We start from the raw sequence: 24,538 nt of genomic DNA, 5'->3' as shown, positions 1-24,538 counted from the left end.
GCATAACTTACGCCCTGACGTCCAGGAAAAATTCCACTGCCAGACCTACAGCTACAGAAGATGTATAGTGTGCTGTGAGGTAGGAACCTCTCCAGGGAGTTAAACCATTAAATATAAAGAGTTAGCTGGTTTGCCAAAAATTCAGTGATACCAAATAAGTTTACCCTTCAGTGGTTTAATCTTGTATCAGGTAAGGTTTAATCTCGTATAAGGTGCATCCAGTAAAAGGCTGCCAGCATGGAAAGTCTGGTGACCTCCTGTTGATAAGACAACTTAATCAAAAACTATTTTCTCCTGGATTCCTAAGGCAATTGAAATGAAAGAGTTTTACAGCTATGTCCACAGAACACACTGCCTGCAAGCTCTGAAGGCTGAGTCATCACTAAAATACACTCATCTTGTGATGTTGATGTGCTCCACGTTGTGCCTGTCTCTGGAAAACTCATCAGTGGAGTCTGAGCTCCATAGGGAGCTCACCCCCTGCTCAAGGGTGGGCAAAATCTGCCATAGCACAGCTACAGCAAAGGAAGAAAATCATGAAAGTCTCATGTTGAAAAGTGAAGAAAAAGCTCAGAAATCTTACACTAACTTTCAAAGACAGGTTAGAACTGTGATTGCCTCCTTCTCCTCCTTCACTGAGGCTCTTGGTATTCTACCCTTCAAGAAAAGCCATGTCAAAGTTAATAGTCATAAATTACCTTTTCCAAATAGTTTAACATTAATCTGCCTGAAAGGTTGCTCCCACAGGGCTATTTCTTCATGCAGAACACAGTCCCCAAAGGTCTGGGCACAGAGTGCTTTTACATTTTACCAGAGACCTACACATTTCTGTGTTTTGTTCCACAAAAAAAAAAAAAAAAAAACCAAAAAAAAAAAAAAAAAACCCAGAACAACTGATTTCACAGAGAAAACTGATCTAAAATTAGTATGAAAAGGACACATCTGGATCAGTCCTACCTTTTTTTGGCCAGCCCTTGTTATTCTAGGGATGTCAAACAACTGTCCCGTGTAGTACTGCACCCCACTGAACATAATGACAGCAATAGAGTCCCCTTCCTTCTCAATTACAGCCAGGATATCTTCAGTCCTCAAGGTCTCCTCCCCCTAAAACAAAATCAAAGGACACATTGTACACCAACTCTGGCAGTAATGACATTGCCATTCCTTATTTCATAATCTATATTTTACAATGAAAGGAGATCAAAAGCAAACCCTTGTCTTGATAAGGATATACAAAGATAGTGCTAGGAGGTAGTCTACGAGCAAGTACCCTCAAAAAAATAATCATTAGCAACTGAATCTTGGAAGTGTCTGTTATAAAATGTCTATTCACTTCACACTCTAACATGCTTCGTACTCTTTAGTATTTCTGACAGTTTTAATTTACAGTCAAAAATTCCTGGTGCAGACAGAATATCTAATGATTTTTAAGTGGCATCTGAAATTTGTGACACTCACAAGATTTGAAAGTTGTCTATAAGCTTCACTCTTTACTTTTCTGATAAACTTGATATCCCACAGGAAGCTATTATAAACCTGACATATTCATATTTCAAAAACAATGTCTCATACCACCAAAAGTACAAAAATCCCCAAACCTGTGGTCATTAAATATAGAAGAATTTCAACCACAAGAAAAAGAAAAAATCAACCTCATTTTTGATTCTTTACACGAAAATTACTGCCCCATCTTCCTCCTGTCTTCCTAGCAAGGGATCTTGTAAAACATACCACCACCTAGGGATCAATTAGGCAGTGAAAACCTAGAATTAAATTAGCCTTGTTACTGAAAAAAGCTTGGGCAAGATGGTTGAATTGCAAGGGACTGTTATTATCTCAACAATCTCTGCAAATCTATCAAGCGTTCAGGAGTGGGCTCTTTACTCACAAGATGACTCAGATTTCAGAAGCAAAAGGTCACCCTCGGTTTATAGTGAGGTGACAAAGTTCTTAATGCTGCAGAAGTGAAGCGAGGCAGCATTTCAAATTAATCTGAATTGCATATTACCGAGAGCAGACCTTTCCCTCGGCCCGTGCTGATGCAGACACAGTGGTGCTCGTGTTATGGCAATCTCTTACCTCAGGACATTCAAAGGACACTGGGAGCTCTCAGTGAGTCAAAATCATATTTTGCAGGTGACTCAGGATGCTGCCAGTTTTTTTTGGAAACAGGAAAAATAGAGATAATAGATTTTTTTTGTTGTTGTTTTTGCTGTTCTTCTGGGAAAGCTAACTATTGAATCAGCAATTATAAAATGGCATCTAACGTCAAAAATATGCACAGAAAGACATCTGTTTATGATTCATACATTTTATCTAGATTTTAATGCACAGATTACAACTTCTACACTAGAATATTTGAGAATATTCACATGAAACGTGTTTCTGCCCTTGGTGGCAGCAAGCAGAAGTGACAGATTCCTCACCCACCTGCCTTGGCTGCAGCAGGAGCATGCTTTTCTCCACATCCAGCCCATGCAGTCGGAGCTGGGACTCCACAGCATACTGGAAGAGAATTCCATGCAGACAACATTAATTCAAATACATGATAAACAACTACAAGGAAAAAAAGGACAAACACATCAGAACTTGAGAAAGGTGTTCAGGTGCCTTGCCTTTCACTAAAAGTAATGCTTGAAAGCATAATCCAACTCCACAGAGAAATTCACAGATTTCCTTTGGATTAAAAAAGATCTGAATTCAATTCACGTGAGAATTAATTTAATTCCTTTACAAGGATGAAGTCAAAGCCTGAATCCCACAGAATAAATCCATGGAGCAGAATGAGGATGGAGATGGGCCCTGAGCAACCTGATCCAGTGGGTGGCATCCCTGCCCATGGCAGGCGGTGGGAACTTGTAGGGGGTGGGAACAGGAATCTTGAAGTCCTTTCCAACCTAAACCATTCCATGGCTCTGTGGTGATGGATGCACTTCACCAGAGGCCAGAAAGCCAAGCCTGTAGGGATAACAGACAAGAAGGACTGAGCATCCCTTCTCCAGGAGCCCTGGGTACCCACATGCCCTGCTGCCAATAAAAATGAGGTTTGGCCAGCACAGACATCCTGCCCTGTGACATTCTCACCTCTTCTATTTGCTGCACAGCTGGAGGGAAATAAGGGTTTTAAACTCTCAAGCTATTTAAAAAATCCTATCTGCCTATTATAATGATAAATAATGGTCCTGGAGATCAAATAACAATCATCAAATAACAGTATAAAAGAGTTTAAAATTTCACGACAGGAACTGAAGCGATGGCAGTTGCAGAGATTATTATTGAAGTGCCATAGAAATTTAAGAGGATGAAGTGTAAATGTACAAGTGCATGTGGAACAAATGTGGGATTAATCTGAACATTACTTAGAATAAAAGCAATTTGAGGTGTATACATCTGTGCCAGCATCTCCATTACAAATAAACCTGCTAGTAGCTCGAGTCACTTTCATTGTACCTTAGAGATCAAATTTGTTATCAATTTCCAGGAGTTTACGGTGCTGATGATAAAGTAGCAGTGCCCCACAAAACCAAAGATTAATTTGCTTGAAGCTCTGATGCACAGGCTATTGTCTCTTATTTTATAGCAGACAAATTATGTTTGAAATAGTAATCTAAACTGCTAAGAACAAACATTTCTATCTCTGTCTGGGGCTATATAGGTGTTAATGTCGTGAGTTTGTATTGATTTGGTTTCATAAAGTAAAACAGCAACAAGAATTAGTAAAACATTTACAACTTCAGTTGATTAGGCCAACAGTTTGCTCCACGTCTTTAAAACTACTAATAAATCAATGCACCCATTCATTCTTTTCCTCATGCAACACTTCTTATTTGAACAAAAGGAATAAAGCTACAATCTGTAAAGTATGCTGAGCTCAAGAGTTTCTGACAGATTTTTTATTGTAATGCTACTTGGACAAGATGAGCTAATAAATATTCAAATCATACTACTGATATTCTTTGGAAAAATATGATTAATAATACAAATATGGTGAAATATTAATTTCTTACATGGTCAGATGGAAAGGCTCTTGCTTCTAGAAGAATTTTATAGCGTCTTGGAGTAGGCTTAAAGAACGATAGCTGTTAAGGGAAAAAAAGAAAGAAATATTGAAATTTATCTAAGCAGAGATGAGAAAGATGCTCCCAACATGTTACTTAATAAAGACTGCTTTAATTTCATGCAGACCTACAGAGAATCCCCTAGAAATTACAAATATTTCTTTGTCCATATAACATTTATCAAAGTAGGAAAGCGTTATAATATTGTACTTCACGTATCCATAACAAAGGCCACCAAAACCCAGCAGTGAAAACTTGCACTTGCAGGAATCAATGGCAAAGCTTTGACTGCAGCTAGGCAAGCTGGGATTTCACCCAGCTCCATCCAGCAATCAAAAGCAGCAGCTGAAGAGTAGCAGGCAGTGACAAAGAATTAGATTTACACCCCTGCCCTTAAGCTTTAGCTGTGGAATCATCCCTTACTCCAAAACAAGGCTGACCAGAGATCTGATCCCAGCACCTACAGGTGGGTGGTATTTTCTTCTCAGGTCCTGGCAAGCTGGGCTGGCCACTGTGCCAGGAGGACTAGGAAGACTTACAAGCCCTCCTGCTCAAGTTAGCTTGGGTTACAAAGCCCTACACAACCCTTGCATGGTCTGTGTACTCCAGAAATTCACACCTGATTCAGGGCAGAGTAGCCACATGAATTGGCTGTACCAAGCCCACCCTGCCCTGCTCCAGGTTCCTTAATTTTAAAAGGTCCAGAAGAGCAGATCCAAGTGATAAACCTTGCTGTGAGAACCACCCAAAGCAAAGTTTCACATCTACACTCAGTGGAACCAAATCTTTGGAAATATTGGAGAAGCGGAGACAGGCTTTATGCAGCCACAGGGACACCTGAGCATAAATAAAACACATTTATGGTCACTATGGCATGCAAGTCAAAATGCTTTAGCACATTTTAGGCACATATAAAATAGCATAATTCTAAGTGTCATCTCTAGTATGCAGCTGCATTTTAAGCTTGACTGATATTACAGCTTTGTCTTGCTCACAGTTGAGCTCCTTTTCCTTAACTTTGAAATTTGGCATGGAATTGAAATTTGAGAAGTTACTTGTAAACGTTTCTTAAATAATAAGATTTCCTCTGGCAACTGACGTACAACACAAGTGAGAACAGCTGAAACTTCCCCTACAGAGTCCTTGAAAATATTTCTCTGTCCAGCTTTCCTGCTCAGTATTGAGTCAGGCCAGGTCTTGCACATACATTATTCAAGATACAACTCCCAAGGCTTAAAAACTTAATCTGTCACCCAGTGCTGTCTCTGTGAGGTCCTCAGAAAACACTTTGCTTACACACACACAAAGAAAGGAGAAAAATACTTGTCAACACAAGATGAAATATTCATCATAAAGACATACCATCTGAAGGTGCAAGTTAACAGTGAGCCCATTCATTAAGGCTATTTCTTGTCTTTTGGCCCCTGAAATAAAAAGATAAAAAGTTTGACAAATAGTTGGAGGTTTTCTTTAAAATTTCAGAGAAATAGAACAGAGAGCAGAGAACAGTAGTGAGAAAGCAAAAGCGTGAATTCAGTCAATGTCTCTCCAAAGCCTGGAAAGGAAACAAATGTTTGAGGTGTCATCAGAGTGAAATAAAAAGATTTCTTGTCTGACTCTCTATGCTGCACTGGCAGGAAAATATTTTTTTTTTTCAGGTCAGACACAGAAAACAAAAAACAAAAAACAAAACAAAACAAAACAAAAAAAAAAACCAAAAAAAAAAAAACACCTAAATCTTTCCATTTCCCAGCAAACCACCAGTGGATTTATTAGTTTGAATACCTCAGACAAGTGAAGTCACAAAGACTATATGTAAAACAAGACCTGAAGACTTATTTTTGTCAGAAGTTCATATGTAACACAAGTGAGAAAACATATTGAGATAATCATCTGTTGTAAGTGGTTACTGTAATGTCAAGATAAATCTCATCCCTAATTAAAAAAATGAAACAAGCAAAATTGACCTATTGGATAAAACAGACTATTAATAACGTAGCAGCTTCACAAGAAGCCATACCCACATTGCTCCAAGGAGGATAATAACAGATGCCTTTGGACTACAGCTAATCACAGGCAGAGCTAATTAGTAACAACTAATTGTTGTTAGCAAGTATTTAGTAACAAATTCTCCAGCATTTGTCAAGCCCTGGTGAAAGGTTTTAGGTAAGACAGGGAATTGTGTGTTGGGCAGGGCGGCACCAAGATATGGAGAAAATCAGTTCCTGTTTCCTTCTGGAATGCTTGGTGTCTGTTGTTGAAAAGCAGAAATTCATTTTTGAGATAAATCAATATCTTGAGAGTCTTCTTCAGATGGGAGACGTGTTCATGCACCTTGTCCTGATCCTCACTCAGCCACAGATTCACCAAACGTGGAGAGGTTGCAGAGAGGGAGGGATGAAGAGAAGTGTAAGCAGGCAGGGAGGGCAACAGCCACTTTTGGAATCAATACAGAGGAAGGAAAAGATTATTTTGGAATATAAAAGGGTAAGGGGAGCCACAAGAAAAGGAAAGCTGAACCCTGAATTTCTCCTGTCCCTGCCTTACACTGCCACCATATCCTAAACAGTTTAAATTCACAGAGTGATTGATTTGTCAGTGTAGGGAAAAAGATATAACCATGGGTTCAACCCAATACAGGCAAATATAGCCAGAGAACATGGAAATCTATAATTATTATTAAGTCATACATTCCTCCCAAGCAGGACTCAGCTTCTGCCAGCCCAGGAAAAGCTGAGTACCATTCTCATTGAGGTGTTCAAAGCCATTTCCATGTGTTGCTGGAAATCTCCAGGTTTTAGACAGAAGGATTTGGAAAACAGGTGTCAGTGACTGGGAATGATCAGTCCAGGGGATGAGCCACAACAAAAATGAGGTGTCATGAATAAGCTCCCTCCTCCTTCAGACACCAGGAACATCATCAAGTTTGTGGAAAGAAACATATGAAAGGCTAGTTCTTCATAGGGAAAAATAAGATTTTTTCTTTACTTAAATTCCTCTTCTTTGCTTTCTTTTCTTCCCTCTGATAGCATTGCATCTTAAGGCTCCATGCTGCTGGAAGAGGTCACCTTGGGGTTGTTCTATTGCAGATCCAGGAGACAGCTAGAGAGAGCAATTGCAGCTCAAAACAGTATTATTTGCAGTCTTAATATTTCTATGGAACTCTTGAGGCTGAAAAAAGGGACAGGATCAAGAAATGATATTGTTCTTATTTGTCCCTCTGCTCCTTCCCTGAAATCTGTGGTTTTCACAGCAAATTCTGCACCAGCAATCCTCTGCCTGCTGTACTTATTCTGTATAAAACAAATGGTTAATCTGTAGATCACTTTTAGCTGCACGTTAGCATCCCAAATTAAATATGACGCTACATTTGTCATGTAAGTCTTGGTCTTCCGTAAATTATATATTTATTAAAAGCCTTCCATTATTGAATTTCATGCCCACAAAACAAACCTCATCCATGTCATTGGAAAACTGTTATCCTTTATAACCTGCACTGCATTTCAGAAAACAACCTTTCCATGATCCAATTAACCTATTACAATATTCAAAGACCCGGCACACGGGAGACAAAATTATGTTTGCCTTCCTTATTTCCTAACTTTATACCATATCTCCAGGACAGGCTAAAACCTGTATGTTCTGCATGATAAATCTCCTCTTTAATAAAAGGAAGCAGCGTTTACAAAGTACAACTTCAAAGACAATTATGATTGCGTTAGGCAGACACTGCCATCCTTCTCCTCTCTGACTGCCAGGGAAGTCTGATCCTCGCTGGAGTAAGTAAAAAGCATTTTGTAAAATGATTGAAAAAAGGCTAAGGGCCCCAGTTTCAAAAACATTTTGGTTATTTCAAATAATCCTTATCACTCAAAGTCACTCCAAATCTGCTCAGCGTTCAGTCTTCCCTCAACAGAGACCTGCCCGAGCCCATCGTAGAGCAGCAGCCACACAGTTAATCTTGTTCCATCAGAAGGTGATCCTGCCAAGGTTGTAATGTTTTAATAAAGTCTGGTAGGAGAGGCAGAGATTGCCTTCACTGCCTTCTGCCACTTGGTGTGAGCACAGGAAAAAAGCTTTGGCCTCCACTGACCTTGACTCTTCATTTCACAACGTATTTACTACTGTAACTTTCATTGAACAAGAAAATGTGACTGCCTTTAATAAGCAAGGTGTTCGTGCACTATAAACCATTAAGCAGACAAAGGTGTTTTACAGTCCTTGGTCCATTCCTGAATAAGGTTTAGTTGCTACCACTACTTAGGGTGAGAAATGACAATTCTTCCTCCTCTGCCAAAGCAGGTTCAACACTGAATTAAAAAAAAACCAGTAAGGTTCTGTTATTGTTCTTACATTAAAGTCAATAAGAAAGTAAATTCAGAATTCATTCAGCTACATACTCATACATAATCAATATTAATTTTTGTTGGAAAATGGTACTTAAGCATAAATTGTGAGGGTTGGAACTTTAAGATCCCTTCCAGCCTAAATCAATTCATGAATCTGTGGAATACCACATTGAAAAGAGCACTTTAATATAGCTTTTCTCCCCCTCCGTTTATCCTTTTAGCCTCTTCACCATTGCCTACAATTTTAAAAATTGGAATTGACTGTGATACATCCATTATTTGGGAAATATTAATTCATTTGCATTCTAAGAATCACTAACCTGTGTCCTGAAAAAAAAAAAAAAAAAAACCATGAGGGTCTTTTCTAAACAAAACTCTACACATGTTTTACAATTTAATCAAACAAAGCCCCAAAGATTCTGGAGAACAGAATCCAAACCATGCCTTTTATCTTTGAGAAAAACAACAGGAAGCACTTCCCAAGAAATAATTTTAAAACCAAAAAAATTAGGTTAGTGTTTAGGTGACTTCAGTCATAATTTTTAATTGAAAATTTTGGAAATATTTGTTTACCATGAAGAAAATGACAATAAGTTCATTGTGGTTAAGCCATGGTGATGCAAAAGCACTGGTGGCACATGGAGCTCGGTAAATAAAAGGAAAGTAAGGAGATGGATGAGCAACTAGATGAAATTTAAGCGAAGCTTTCATTTCCATCTCCTTACACCTACAATGCATCTTGTAGTTAAATTAATATTAAAATAGAGACTTAGTTGGCAGCCTCTACAAGACAGATGGTTAAGGGTAAAAGGGTCCCAGCCTCGTTCTCTGCTTTCTGCAGTGACTCTTAACCTACAGCTGAGGCCAGGGGGACCCTGGCAGGGGCAGTGGCAGGAGGTCAGGGCTCAGCCTGCCTCGGGGCTCCACATTCTGCAAACAAAGCAAACAGCCACAGAAGGTGATGCAGAGAAAGATGATAACTCAGAAGTTTCCGGCTGTCCTTTGGGGAATCTTAGCTCTCTCTCTCCTGATTATGTGAAGAACATCAGTGGTCTTACCTTGATTGGAGTGCCTGGGAGTATGACATAAGAGAAGTTCTTGTCTGCCTGCTTAGATAAATTCAAGGTTTACAGCTGAAAATTTCAAGGCACCTTTCCACATCTTCCTAGTTGTACCCTATCAGAACAAGAATATCCACTGGCCAAGGGAGATAGGTCATAATGGAGAAACCCCTAAATCAGCTGTGTTCAGCATTTCACACCCTCCACTCCTTTATATTTCCACATTTTTATGTCCTATGATGCTTAATGGATGAGGGTGCTGAGCTTGCCCTTGAATGTAATGAAAGCAAGAGAAGTAACTTCTTAACCTCCTGAGCAACATCAGGTACAATAGCAACTTACAAAATCAGAATCCCTAATCTGCATTTTGAGATTTTTATTTCATTCTGCAGATGGGATTTTTCTACATAGATCAGTGATGCCCAGTGTAGCCACACTCATAATTATATTATCTCAGAGTTTACATCATGGATAAACCAACTACGACAATAATTTATTGCATTTGTTCTGCTCCAATAATAACATCCACTATTTTAGCTATTTGGAAACTTCATAAAGAATTCAGAGAGGGATTTTATTTATAAGTTTATAAATAAACTTGTCATGAAACATTCGTTAATGTCTCTGCTCCCAATTGTTCCAACCCCATTTGCTTTGCTTGAAGGAGAAAAACTATAATTTTCTCATTGAACACTTGTCTGCAGTTGGAGGAGAAATTACAATACAATATCTAGAATACAGTAGGTCAACATAAGGGTAGTATTTTTCCTTAGTGATGGCACAAATGAATGCCTGATAATTCAGTTCTGATAGTCACTATTGAGAATTGCCTTCAACACCTATTGAAATACAGGCCAGATCTCCCCAAAAATCTACTAACCTAGCCTTGACAACAGCTGGGAGGGCTGGGGAGAAAAAGACCTTGCCAAGATAATTTCCTCTTCCTCCTTCAGAGACAGCTCTGAAGGAAATCCCAGTGAAAGATTATTTCAGCAACTACACGGAGTAAGAAGTGATAGAGGAGATTTTCGTTCCCACTCAGCTGACTGCTTTCATGGCAAATTCACCAGGAGGAGTCTCCAGGGCTCCTCAATCTCTGGAATAAACAGAAGCACTTCCTGCCAAAGTCCTGCAGCACTGCAGGCCCCTCAAGGGGGACAGCAGAGTCATGGGAACTCATCAATAGCAGGTCCTGCCCCAATTATCTGCTTCATTGCCATAAGCAGCTCTTAAATATGAGTCTGGATTTAGTGGCAGGAAAAAGTGGAGGTAAAACAGAAAATTTCTAGATAGAAATAATTTATCAAAAGGGGAAAGTTAATAATTTTACTTCTGGAAGAGTGACTGAGACTCTGCAATACCAAATACCCTTTAAAAGGGCTTCACGTGTTTTATGGTGTTTTATGATGCTCCAAGAAATCCTCTGCTGCAATTAGTTTCATGATATGCACATGGTCATACATTATCACACACATTCATCCACTAAAACATTTGTACAGCCTTAAAATAAAACATTAGTCCACGCACAAGAAAACCTTTCAAACATAAGAATAAAAGGAACTAAATTCTGCCTACAAAGTTTCAGGGTTTTGAGTCTTAAAGAAACTAAATTTGTTTTTATTTCTGGAAAAAGGTGTTCCCCTGCATGTCACACCTACCAACCAGCTCAGCCATCAGGTCCAGGATGCACTCGTCTGCCAAAGCCCACGGGCGCTGGCCATTGAAATGGCCATGGACACCTCTGAAAAGGAAGGGAAAAATGATGAAAATGTGTGGCATTCTGCTTGGATCAGTCCTAAGAGTCTCTGATTTGGAGACTCCACATTTGGAGGATGAGAATTGCCTAAGCTGAGCACAACACTTATACCATTAAACCTCAGAGCAAAGGCAATTTATTGGTTTGAGACAGGATTTCAGTTGCTTGAAAATTATTTATTTTGGCCCACAAAATTCCTCTACAAATTCCTCAGAATTAAAGATGATAGCTTTCTCACAAGCCCCTTGAAATGGCTACATGGGTTCTGGGAGACTCTGGGGACAGGAAAGCTGGGACAGGGCATCCCAGTGTGGGATGGCACCTGCTAAGCCAGGCTCACGCCACTGCACAGACAGCAGAGATCACCCCACAGACTTCCCAACCTGCATTTCTGGCTGGGCATTAGATGGTGCAGAGGATGAGAGACTTAAACACTGCCTTGCTCCCAGACAGGAATATTTCTTGTCAGAAACAATTTCCATCCTCCTGCATCTCCTGTCTGAGCTCACTCTTCTACATAAACCAGAGGGTACTTCATGCAGGGGCAGGTGCTTCCCTGCATCAACAGAGCTGCTTGCTAATTTTTATTGCTTCTCTTCTCCCTGAAAAATTGTTCTAGATCTCAGTGTGCATAAAGGTTTTTGGGTTGACAAAGGGTATTTTAAACCTTTCTATTTCAAGCTGCTCCTGTCTGCATGGTCACCTTAAGCTCAAGTGTGTTGCTACTCTGAAGTGACAGATGTATAAATTCAGTTCTGGATTAAGTGCTCTGAACTAAATTTTCCTTCAATTATGACAGAGAAGAAAACTTCTAAGTTTTCTTATATATCTGCCATGCATATATAAATAAAAAATATCTATTTTCTTAAACATGCAGGGTGTAGAGTACAGATTTAAATGCAAATGGAGGCAGATTGAGAAAAGTAATAATGGTGCTAATCCAGGAAAACATTGCTCTGGGCTCCCATCTCACACTGGATGATTTTCATATTTGCTGAGCACGACGGGGTACTTGTGGAGTTGGAAACACCAGGCTGCATGAGGCTGAGTATAAAGCTGTTTCAAAATAAAGACAAAGCCAGTAGGAAGCTGGGTAAAGAGCAGAAGAAGCCCTAAAAGCTCTGATGTGAGAAAAAAGGAAAAAAAGTAGTAAACCTTTTAAAGAAGAACTGACCCACAAGATTCACTCAAAACCATAGGAGGACAGCTGGCAGATTAAGACATGAGAAAGGAGGATGCATGAGACACTACCCCATCCTCAAGGCTATTTAAAAGATTGGTTTTCCCTATCCACCTCACACTTTTCCTTCTCGGGTAGAGTTTCATTCTGTTTCTTGCAAAAATTACCTGAGCATTTTACAGTCAGACCCTTTTTGATTGACTTGGGTCTAATTCATGCCACATAGGGATATGTCCAAATAAGAACTACAGTAATAAAAAATAAGGGAGCTGATGCTTTTAAAAAAGCACAGCTGTATTAACCATTTCAAGCCTCTCATCCTTACAAAACCCCATTTAATTTTGGACTAGATTAGGTGAACAACTGAAGGAGTGCAACTGAACACCTCTTACAGAAAAAAGAACATCCTCATGCTCAACAAGTCCAATCCCACACAGACTAGGGGGACCCTGCTCCTCAGTTTGGATGAGGTCCTGCTAAAGCAGCTGACTGCTTTCCTCCATTTTACAATTGCTCTCTGATGAGTCCTCGACAGCAGAGAGCAGGCAGTGTGAAATAACCCTCATTAAAGAGCATTTCATAGATGAGGAATAAAGGCAGTGGGTGGGGAGGGGACAAAATGCTGTGAGGGGCAGGAGTAGCGCTAAAATTTCCTCCCTTCTCCTAGCCCACAATGCAGCTGCATTCCCTGAAGACAGGGGTATATGTTTCACAAACAGCAAGACATTTATTGGTAATTTCCTGTCTTATTCTTAACTGTAATACAGCGATCAAGGGACTTTAGGATAATACAGACTCTTAAAATAAAACCCCCAAAGATTTTCAGTGGCTCCCAGCCTGAGGGAATCTGTATTTCTGAAAGAGGATAGCAAATATAATAAGATGGGAAAAATAAGTCCTAACTACCTATGGGACTCTCTTTCATTAGCTTTCCCTGATTTTATAGCCATTAGTGTCATCCTAATGGGAATTTACTAATGAAAGTTCTCTCTATCAGCATACAGGACTATCAAAATTTCAGAATAAATTTCCAAGTTATCATGAAAACAGTTGTGAGATTTTGGTCATGAAAATGTTTTATTCTGAGAGGAAAACATGGACATTTAACCATATTGAAAGAAGGGAGAGGCAGCATTTATTATTATTCTTATTATTATTATTATGGCACAGCTTACAGCTTGCCTCCCTCTTGATGGCCAATATAAATGCCAAGAGACAAAAATTATTGCCTCTAAAATGGTAGTTAAAAGCATATTCTTGGACCCTTTTTTTTTTTTATTTTAATCGCATGAAACTCTGTAGACTTTGCTGATGGCACAATACATCCTATTACACTTAGGTTGTAAAATTCTATGCTCTGCCTCAGAGAATTTATATCTCTCTATATTATGCCACCCCTCTCTCAGCTCTGGTAGGCACTGGGGGTAATAATCTTTAAGGACACAAATGCTCCTGGCATTCCCCTCATACATGGAGAGCCTACATCCCTTTTTTCCCCCCACTGCACCCTAGGTAGCAAAAGAGATTTAAATTGAGGTATCCAAATTAATGAATATAAAACTTCACCCATCAAATCACAGAGCATCAGACAAACAGATATTTCTTCAACTTCTATGAGAGTTTCTCATTGTGCAAATTAATTTTTAGTTGGTTACCATTTTATTTTCAATTTGGCAGGAGATCACAATGCCACGTTTTATTCGCTGAGGTCTGGTTGATTTAAAGCTTGCTAGGGGAGCTGGAAACACATTTTCTGAGATGATCCCAAGGTTTCAAAGGCGGTGAGAAAAGGAATTTAAATTAATTGCCATCTTCAGGAATCTTCTGTGCTCATCCAAATCTTGTTCAAGTGCAAATTTCCTTCTTGCTCCTTTGCCAAAAATGATGCAAGGTATTTAATGAGCCAGTACAGACTCTTAAGTTGGACCAAGGTTTCCAGCAAAGAAACAGCCAAAAAAGGGAAGGCAAATCAAAAGATAAAGAACTGTATGGACCAGCAGATTAAAGACAAAACTAAAAATCCCAGGGCATTGAAACAGGAATTTGCAGCTCTACCACAGAACCTGCTGGAAGGCAGAGTGCTGAGAATGGCAGGAGAGGTGGGGCTGTCCAACAGGGCTTGGCCAAGCTGCACTCCTGTCTGCAGCATTCTTCTGTCTTGCTGGACCAGTTCAGCACACAGACCCTAAGATACCTTCTGACTTGCTGAAAATAGTCTTTGCTACTGCAAGTGTTCTATTATAAACCTTCCTCAGACTAGGAGGTTGTTAATATCCTTTGTCCATGTCAGCCTCTTGCCAGACCACTTCAATGCTTAGAGGTGTGTGTATATATATATATATATATATATATATATGTTTTATTTCTAGCTTCAATTCAGTAATTCCTTGTTTATATTTACTATGCCAGCATACTTTTCATATTAGTGGTTCCTTCCTTGTCCTACATTGATACATCCACAGGGAACAATTATTTTCCCTTTCAGTCTTAATTTTGCTCAACAACTCCAGTCCTCAAGACTTGCGTGCAGCAGGTTCCCCACTCCCCAGTCACCCTGCCAGCCCTTCACAGGAGCACAACTGGCTACAGCAGGCTCCCTTCTGTTTTAATTGTTCCACTTTAATGAGTTATTCAGACGAGAGACATTGCCTGCTGCAGTGAGTATGCTCACACACAGTAATGATTCTATAAAATATTTTAATTACTTTACGAGTTCTGGCAGGGCAGAGGGGAAAACAAGGCACTGCAAAGCATCTCTTGGCTTTCTTCCAACCAAAAAAGTCCCTTGAAGTTTGGACTTTTAAAACATTGGGTTACTGGCTACTCTAGGCTAAACATGAGGGAACAACTCTCCATCCCTTTTCACCCCTTATTCAATAAATCTGGGATTTAGCTGAAATCATAACTAAAGGATGAAGCCTCAGAGGCTGCTTTGAAATCCATGCTAAGAAAGCCAGTGGCTTGGATTTTTAGTCTTGCTACATTAGCATAAGGAACAGTGGGAAGGGATATGGAGAGGAAGAATACAAATCCAGAGAAGGTATGTGGGAGGCAGATGTCGGATGAGAGCTGGAACCCACCAGTTAAAGGGGAGGTGGGGAGAGGAACTAGGCACTAAGAGGAAACACAATGAGAGAGGCTTTTCCATGCTTTTCTCTCCCTGCTATTTGCCTGATGAGTTACCATCACTACCTGGAGATAAAGCTACGGCTCCCCTGCCCTTGGTCAGCTCTGATAATCTTCCTTTTCTCTCTTGCCCTTAACTGTGGGCAGTGAAAGCCATTTAAATAGACTCACAGCTCTTTGAGAGGGGTCCCAAGACACAACAAACAGAAAATGCAATAAACCAATTTATAAGAAAGCCAGAATCTATACCATTGCTGACTTGATGGATGTACCTAATTTGCATGCCATTTCCTAGATTCTTGATACTTATTTATCTAAGCCAGAGCCACTACATCCCACACTGCTGACACAACAGCCACTGAACAGCCTTCAGCTGGGAACAGCTACCACCTTAGACTGGGTTTTGCTAAGCTGTCCTTGGTGACTGGAATAAAAGTACTCATTTCTGTGCCTTCACCCACCTATTTCTTTGCATTCCATTCACCACCTTCTCTAAGCATACACTGTTCTCCTCAAAATAATCTTGATTGTACCCTGGCTGTCTCAGTTGCTTTAGATTCAGGATTTTATTCTGTTTCTTTGTTGATCTTAATTTGAGGGGTTTTGCTTAGTTGGTACTTTGTTTTGGTTTTAATTTGTTTCTAAACTTTCTGATTTATTCTGGGCAAGGCTTTTGAGGCTAAGCTGTGTTTTTGGCAAACAGCCTTTGCCTTTCTAGTTCTGCTCCCTCTCTTGAAGTGGCTTGAAATCATTGCTCAGCCATATTTCCCCCCTAGATACAGTTCCTGAAGGCACTTGTGATCTGAAGGAACACACTGCCTACCTTTTTCTTCCAGGTTTTTACAGTCACTGTGGAAAAACTCATCTTTCACTGCAGCAAAGACAAACACAAGAATAGAAGTAAGGCAGTGAAAAGATACACTGAAGGATCTGAAATACATTTGCAGTCCCAGTGCATCACTCTAAGAATGTTATCTGACTTCTGCTTTTTGAAAGAGCTCAGCTGTTTCCCTGACAAAGTGGGATAACAGCACAGGAATGGACAGGGTTGCAATTTTTTCAAACGACTGGAGGAACTGCATTGCTGTGCTGCCTGAATAGCCAGAAGGAACGAGCTCTTCCCAAAGTTCCACTCATTCCCACTCATTCTCAGCCTTCTCACCTATAAAAATACAGGTGAAAAAGAGGAATCAATAAACCATATTGATGAGCTCCCAGCATTCATACATTTACAAGTGGAACAGCAGCTACAGATTTCTCACATTTGCATTGAGAAGCCTCCATCTCAACCATTCCTGCTGAAACAAGGCTGCCCACTTAGCAGAATTCATTTTTCCTCTTCTGCCTCTCCATATTTCCTCTGCTCTCTCACCATGAAATCACATCTGTTCCACTCGTATCCCGCACCCTATAAAAGAGTTCATCTCTCGCCCAGCTCACTCACTCATCTGGATGTTATTTTTTTTTCCCACCTTCAGTTCCCTGTTTTTTACTCATCATTTTCCTTACTCATCCCTGCTCCAGCTGCTCAGGCAGGTGCTGGGGATCTCAAAGCACAGACTCTTAATGGAACAGAACATAATATTAAAAAAACCTAAATAAAGAGCAAAAAAAAAGCTTTTTCTTTCCCCCATGTATATTAAAAAGTTCCCCATTTGTTATGATGACAGTGTCCCTTTCCCGCAATGTGTCTTTCTTTTATCCTGTCTCTTTTACATCAGGTTGATTTAGCAAAGCTTGTTGTAATTCACACTCAGCTCCTTGCTGAGATCATACTGAGAAGACAGGAATGTTTCTTTCTAAATAAAATGAACTTGTCAGGCAGAGACCTGGTTTAAGAGGAGCCAAAAACCTGCCAGCATTTGCTGCAGCATCACCTGCATTCGGTGCTGTTTCAAGGGGAACTGCTCATTGCAAGGCCTGTGGGGTGAATCACACAGTTAAAACCATTAATTAGAAAATCACAGGGCCTGGAACCCCACCACATTCACCAGCAAGCAGCAGCAACCAAATAGGCTTGAGTGCTTTGTAGGAACACTTTATAAACACTGCAGGGTGGGGAGGGTTAAACTGCACAGGTCCTCCAGGTGAGCTAAGCAGAGCCACCACACACAGCACAGGCTCTCACAGCTGAAAGGGTCTATCTGCCTGTTTTACTGCTCCTGCCTTTAAAAGAGATATAAACAGCGCTGGGGAAACACTGAACATGTTTTACTCCTGGGCTGCAGTACTTTTAATGCACTCTTCTGCTGCTCAAGCAGTTCCAAGGCAGATCCCAAAATAAAGAGCTCCTCTGAAGCTCAGGCCAGCATCTGGCACACCCTGCAGGGTACTCACGTCCGAGCCCACTTGTCCAGTTCTTCATCCAAGTAAGTTTTAACTTTTCTTGGCTGGAGCCCAAGAGAATTCCCAGCAAAGTACACACAGCTCTCCTCTCCATTCACCAGAGTCAGGTCAGCTGTGGAGGGAAACCAGAGAAACAAAATGCACATGGGACTGAGCACAGGAGGGTCAGCAGGAGTGGGACACAGCACAGGAGGGTCAGCAGGAGTGCACACCCCCAAACACACGTGCCACTCCCAGAGCTCTGTCCATCCCCTGGGACATCATGGTCCCCACTTGCAAACAGAGGTGTCACATCCTGACCTCTCTCCCAGAACATCACTCAGGTAACCCTGAGGAGCACCTAAGGAGACAATTTGCAAGCAACTATTCACCTTTTCCTCCTACAACTTTTGGAGCTGATTAGAATTCAGGCACCACTAAATCCCCAGTTCTCAGGGGCTGTGTGAGAAGCAGACACTGGCACCAATTTTATCAGGTCTGTAACCAACAGTGAGTAAACAGGAGGTATTTTCCCTATCAGGCTATCCACTTTTCTTCCACCACCAAAATATGCCTACTCTGAGTCATGAAGCTACTGGGATCATGCATTTAATAAAAGTTAGAACTAGGTAAATCTGTGTCTTTCATGTAAGTTGTCTCTGCACAATTAAATCTCTATTTAGAAAACATGTAATTGCTGAGGAGAGTATTTGAAGGCAGTCTCAAAAGTTCTTGTCTTGTCAGCAAATACTGTGGGCTGCACTTCCTGTCATCATCTGAGGAGAAGGAGGAAATCTATGTTGACAAATCCTTTCAATGATTAGGAGAAAAGCAAGGCAGTAGAAATTTATAAATAATAGCTCTAGTGAGGCTCTGAACAATCTAATTACCCTGTGTCATCATCTATCAATCCAAACACAGCCTTCTTCTGTTACTTCTCATGTTAGAGATTCTTGGAGGGACAAGCGATAGCGACCTTCTAGAAGTAGTGATTTGCATTTGTCTAAACCTATACTTACAATACCCCTAAAAGCTAATATCACATATAATTTTGATAAATATAATTGATATCCCTCAGAATAAGGATCAAATGAATGAGCATGTTAAGATACATGCTAAAAATGAACCGTAAGATTGCAATTCATTCTATGAAAATTTTGTAAGGCTGGTAGAAAAACAGCCTGGAAAAGGTTTCTTACTACCTTTTGCCCTAACAATTACCAATTTCGTTGAACTTCCCCAGAAACACATTTTTCAGGAGTATAGACAACTTGGGTAATTTCTTAATTAAAGTTTTAGAGGCTTTTAAAAAGCATAAGTCAGAGATTAATCTCAGCCTAATCTGTTTTGCAGATACTCTGTCTGTTTTTCATCTCCATTGTAATATGAATGAAAACAGAGAGGCATAAATATCATCCATGCCCCCAAATTGATTCTATTAAAAGTTCTTTTCCTACCAAGAAACACAATAACACTGTCCCCCTGGGGTTAGAGAGAAGGATCTTTGCTCAAGAATCTGGAGCTCCATCTCACCAATACTCACCAAGCAGTAAAACAGGTGAGGAATTATCAGCCAGCTTTTCTTACACCACAGTTCTTTCTAAATAAAAACAACTCTGCACTGTTGGAGACATAGGGCATTGCCTTTTTGATAAAGTTATTTTAACATCTTTATACCTGTTCCTTCAGATAATCTTTTCTTGATGTGTTATCAACTCTAAATCTGGATGAACTTTTTTTTTCCTTTTGACAAAAAGCTCTTTACTTCCTCCTCTCTGACATCACTAAAAGATCCATTTTGGACCATTGCTGCTCGTTTCTTTCACCATCTCTGTAATTTCTCCTGATCAGCACCTCTTCATGCTCCAACAACTCCACATTCACTGTGATATTCTTTTCTCCTAGCACTTGTCTTTCCCCAAATTACATTTATTTCTCACAGTAGTGGCCCTTTTAATTTCTGGAGGAGCTGTGGCTGATTTGAAATAAATATTGAAATATCCTAACAGGAAATAAACACAATTGAGGAAATAAAGGCAAAGAAAAAAAAAGGAAATAATTTTTGAAAAGTGTTCTTAGAGTAGCCTGGATCAAAAAATACTTTTGCATTAAGATTAATTAAATATATTATATATTCACACACCTACTCAGATTTCTGCAAACTGGTCAAATCTAATCACATGCAGTGCTTTGCATACTAATTATACCCATTCATCTACATTAAAGATGCCCTTCTATACCTTTTAAACCTAAAAGGAAAAGCAAGTTTACTGTCAGAAATATTCAGTCCAAAAAAAAGGGAAAAATGTAATGGGTTAATTAACCAGAAAGGAAGGACTAAATCTGCTTATACTGATCTGAGCACTGTCCTTAGCTGAAGGATAAAAGATCTCTTTCACACTGCCTGTACCCCCCTCAGCAGCCCTCCAAAAAGCCAGATTTTTATGGTTAACCACTACTTTCAACCATTTCTTCTGGAAATGCAGCTCAGCGCTTTCACTCTGGGGCATATTTTTATTCCCATGAAACCCAATTTTATTCCCAAATGACACCTTACTCCTTTAGCAGGTGACAAAGCACAAGCCATAGCCTTAATCAGATGGGGGATTTGGTGCCCAGCTGCAATCCAGGCATTCCTGCCTCCTCCCTCCCTTTAAGAGAAATTAAAGGGACTTTGTTGTTAGCTTGGAGAAGAGCAACGGGATCCAAACGTTTCCCTAAATCTTCTGCTGTCATCTTTTCCTCATTTGCTCACCTGAGCCTTGTCCCTCATGCTCGCACATAAAACCTCCCAGATTTGCAGGGAGTTAGGCTGCTACTGGTTTCCTCTTGATTGATACAGCAGATAAACAGCCCTGACAGTTTATAACTTGATAACTAAATTAAACTATTCTAATGACTTCCTAAATATTTTCCTGTACGTCATCTTACTGTTGTCTCCTATGGATGTTCTCATCTGCTTCTTGTAAGGTTTCATTTTAAAGCCTCATTGTAATGCTTTATGTAAATATATAAAGAATATTTGATGGCTAATATCTGGAATGACATTTATCTTCAGGAATGTGTTATCTGGCATCCGCTCCTGGGCGCAGATAAATGTCATGGCAGATCTGTCTCTATGGTATAGTCACACAATGTAAATATATATATATTTACACCCCTGCTGTTCTTCAGCAGGGAAGCTGTTCCTGATGACAGCTGAAGCACAGAAAAGAAGGACAGGAAAAAAAGGGGAGGGAAAAACCCCTCCATTTAGGAGCACCAGAATAATGGGTTCTCTGTGCTTTTCAACTGGTACTACTTTGTACATTGTTTATCTTCACTAAAATATATCTATCCAAATTCTGGGACTAAATATTATTGTAACTACAGGGAGAAAACCCCACAGCAGCAGAGTTTGGGTCTAAATATTGTGGTAATTGAAAACGAAACAATAATGGATTTTGAAAGGGAAGAAACCAAAACTGTCACATGGGTATCAAAACCTCTACCTACTTCTCAGAAGATTCTTTAATCTGAAGCTGCTACAACACTGCACTGAAAAGTGACCTTTTGATATCCTGGAGAGACATTTGACATTCAGCAAAGATCCAGCTACTCCTGCTTGGGCTGGATTCCAGCAGCACCACTGCCATGGGAACTGTGTCCCAGCATCTTTCCAGCTTTAGTGGCACATCTTGCAGCACCATGGTGGCAGCTGAAGGAGCTTTGAGTACAGAATAGTCAAATATCCAAACAGAGTGGGTTTAGGAAACTCTCTTAAGCAACGAAGGTAAAAAAAAAAATTACAAAGAAAAATTACAGGGGCACGGAGGAAGCACATAGTTTAAATATTTGCAAAGTGTCCAGTCCTGCTCTTAATAATAGAAACAGCACAACTCAAGGATTTAAATGTGGGGAAAGATAAGCCAATACCACCAGAACATAGAGAACTGAGATTTATCATCGCTGCGTCCCAAGGGTGGGAGCAGACTGCATTCCCAACACTCATCATTGCTCAGCAGGAAGATACTGAAGACAGACTGTTTCAAAAGATGTCCAGGAATTCAGACTATTGACACCATTTTCTATCATAGTCCCTTACTGAACACACTTTGGTGAATGCACCTGTAATTTCTCATTTACCATCAGTAATGTCTTTTCGGAAAAAGAAAATCTGCAGAAAATTCTGTCTGTATTCATTGAAAAATGAATACATTAGTGGCTGCTCCCACCAGGTTTCCCTGCATGAATTTGGCTAAACATGGTGGCTATTGAAGGTACCAAAAAAAAGTTAGAGCTGGGTTTTAGTTTTGGTGGTCTGGGAGTGCTAACCTCGAGCAAATGCTTCCCTCTCAGCCTATCCCCTTTTCCAGACCCCCTGCCTCCACACCAAGCCCTCCCCATACCCAGACATGCCACGACCTCCTCAAAGCAACCTGTGGAACAGGAAAGAAGGAGAAAAATGTCCAGAACAATTTCACATAGCTTCACTGAAGTCAGGTGCTATCTATTTTAGGCAATTCATGACGAAAGTGGAAAATATCTTCAAATAAAAGGCTTCATTATGAATTATTTGCTCAGATCAATTATTTGTTCTGAGGCACAGTCTTCCACTTGGCATGAATGAGAAAATAGCTCCACCACCAGCAATAAGACATAAATGTTCACATAATATATATACTGCCTCTTTCATTAACTAAAATAATTGTAACCAGACAGATAATTCCAAGCTTAATCACACCAAGGAAGCAACTGCTATGAACTACCCAAGCGAGGCTGCTGTTTCGAGCCATTAGACAGAAAAGCTCCTGCCTATAATTTTCAATCAGTCACTACATTGTTCAAAGCTGCTGACTGACAGCATAAGCACCACTGTATCCTCACATTTGATTCAGGATGGCAACGAGAACACAGAGCTTTTGGTGCTAGAATAAGCTGATGGATTGATTTAGCAACAGCGGGGACATTCTGTGCTCAGATATGACTACAATTGCTCAATTATCTCATAAGTGACGATGATTTCCAAAGACTTGTGATAAACACATGCAGAAGATGTGAAGCCCAGCCCTTTCCCCCTCCCTCAACAGCAATTATAACTCTCACTTGGAGGCAGATCCTTGACTTTGGGGACACAGAAACATTCCCGGAGATGCTTTAACTCATCTTTTTCATCTAAGTGTAAAGCGAGTTTTTTGTCCGTGGGACTGCATCTGAGCTGCAAAGCAGTTTGTTCCAAAATGCTTGCTGGGAGCACAGGAGAAGATGGATCCATTTTCAGGTCATTCAATTTCACCTGAAAATCAGAAATGGCAGTTTAGCTTCTGCAGTTTGCATAGTCACGAGTGGCTGATAAGCAGCCACTAAAGCTGCACCATTCAAGACCAAAACTTACTTGATTTAAAGCTTTTAAAAAGTGAAGTGCCTGAATAGAATGGTAAACCTGATCAAATATTTCCAAGGCAACATATTGCTGTAACCCCCAAAGGCTTTTTTCTTTCCCTTCTGTAGATACAAAGCTCTTCCCTTTTTAAACTTTATCAGCCTCTTCTAAGTTCTCCCACCAGACTGACAGCAGCTCCAAATGCTGGAGTGTCACTCACAGTCTGGAGACGTCAAAGCCAGAGGCAGCATTATTGTTTCTGCAGTCTGAGCTCCTAAGAATAGCAGGTGCACAGATACACTGAAGTTGTTTCCAGGCTGTGCAATGTTCAGCCCCTTTCAGCATTTTTTGCCTCAAAAATTGGAGGGGGTGTTTGTAAACGGCCGTGCTCATGTGCAAGAGCAGAACAGGCAGGATGCAGGTGTCAGGCAAACAGAGCTTTCAAGATCAGGGCCTTGAATTAATATTTCCTTTCAGCTACACCAAATATCCTGCTGGTTTAGATCTGTTTCTCCTGGGAGAGAAGCCCAAGTGAAATCAGCCCATGAATTCTAAGAGAACGCCCAAAACTAACTGCAAAATTTACAAGCTCGTTGATCTTGATATAAAAGCAGTCCTGTAGCTGTAATGCTCAGAGACACCACCGCACTCCAGACAGCACTTGTGCACTTGGCTTTACCATTGACAGAGAAGGTTTGCAGCACATACTCTGCACCTTAGGGCAAGACTTCCCTGCTGTGTTTTGTGGCAGCAGGCAGCCAAGAGGCTCACTGAGGTGCTTGCTGGCTGCCCCAGTTTAGGGAAATGTGTAGTTACACCACACAACATTCGCTGCCTTTTAACATCCCCAAGAGTCTTGGTGCAAAGGAACCCTGGAGGGGATAGGCTGAAATAGGATAGATTAGCACATAACAAGGAATGCAGAGCCACTAGAGAATATCACTTTTTCTCCCTGTTTGAGAAAGAAAACTCTTTAAGCACATATCTTCCATAAGCTCTCATTCCTTAAAGCCAAAATATCCTACATATAGCTATCAGAAACAAGCTGTGGATAGAACAACAGATGACTATTGAGAAGAGCTTTGTCAACACATATGGGAAGGACAACACTTGGTATTTAAATATAAACTCCCCAAACAGCACAGCCTCCTTAGTGCTAATTAACCCAAACCCGTTTATACTCTGGCCAAATGGCCAGCATAATGCTACTTACCTGCTTTAATCTGCTATCATTTGGTTTTATGATGAGAACATCATCTTTTTCCCCTCCAGACCTGATATCTTACACAATAACAATTTTTCCCCTCCCACCAGCATGCAG

At 40.3% G+C, this 24,538-nt stretch overlaps 1 protein-coding gene across 3 annotated transcripts in view; it reads right to left on the bottom strand.

Annotated features, from left to right (window-relative positions):
- The window catches only part of KYNU (kynureninase), a 61,189-nt gene that overhangs the window by 30,337 nt on the left and 6,314 nt on the right, over positions 1-24,538 (bottom strand). For all 3 annotated transcript variants that reach the window (XM_053948318.1, XM_053948316.1, XM_053948317.1), the window contains exons 2-8: positions 22,941-23,130; positions 17,868-17,988; positions 11,127-11,209; positions 5,421-5,482; positions 4,008-4,079; positions 2,431-2,505; positions 958-1,104 (exon numbers count right to left, since the gene is read on the bottom strand). In XM_053948318.1, the coding sequence (XP_053804293.1) occupies positions 958-1,104; positions 2,431-2,505; positions 4,008-4,079; positions 5,421-5,482; positions 11,127-11,209; positions 17,868-17,988; positions 22,941-23,109 (729 nt within the window). In that variant the 5' untranslated portion in view covers positions 23,110-23,130. The remainder of the gene's footprint in view (positions 1-957; positions 1,105-2,430; positions 2,506-4,007; positions 4,080-5,420; positions 5,483-11,126; positions 11,210-17,867; positions 17,989-22,940; positions 23,131-24,538) is intronic.

This window comes from Vidua chalybeata, chromosome 7, assembly GCF_026979565.1.
Source record: "Vidua chalybeata isolate OUT-0048 chromosome 7, bVidCha1 merged haplotype, whole genome shotgun sequence".
Classification (NCBI taxonomy): domain Eukaryota; kingdom Metazoa; phylum Chordata; class Aves; order Passeriformes; family Viduidae; genus Vidua; species Vidua chalybeata.
This window is presented reverse-complemented; position numbering and strand designations above follow the sequence as displayed.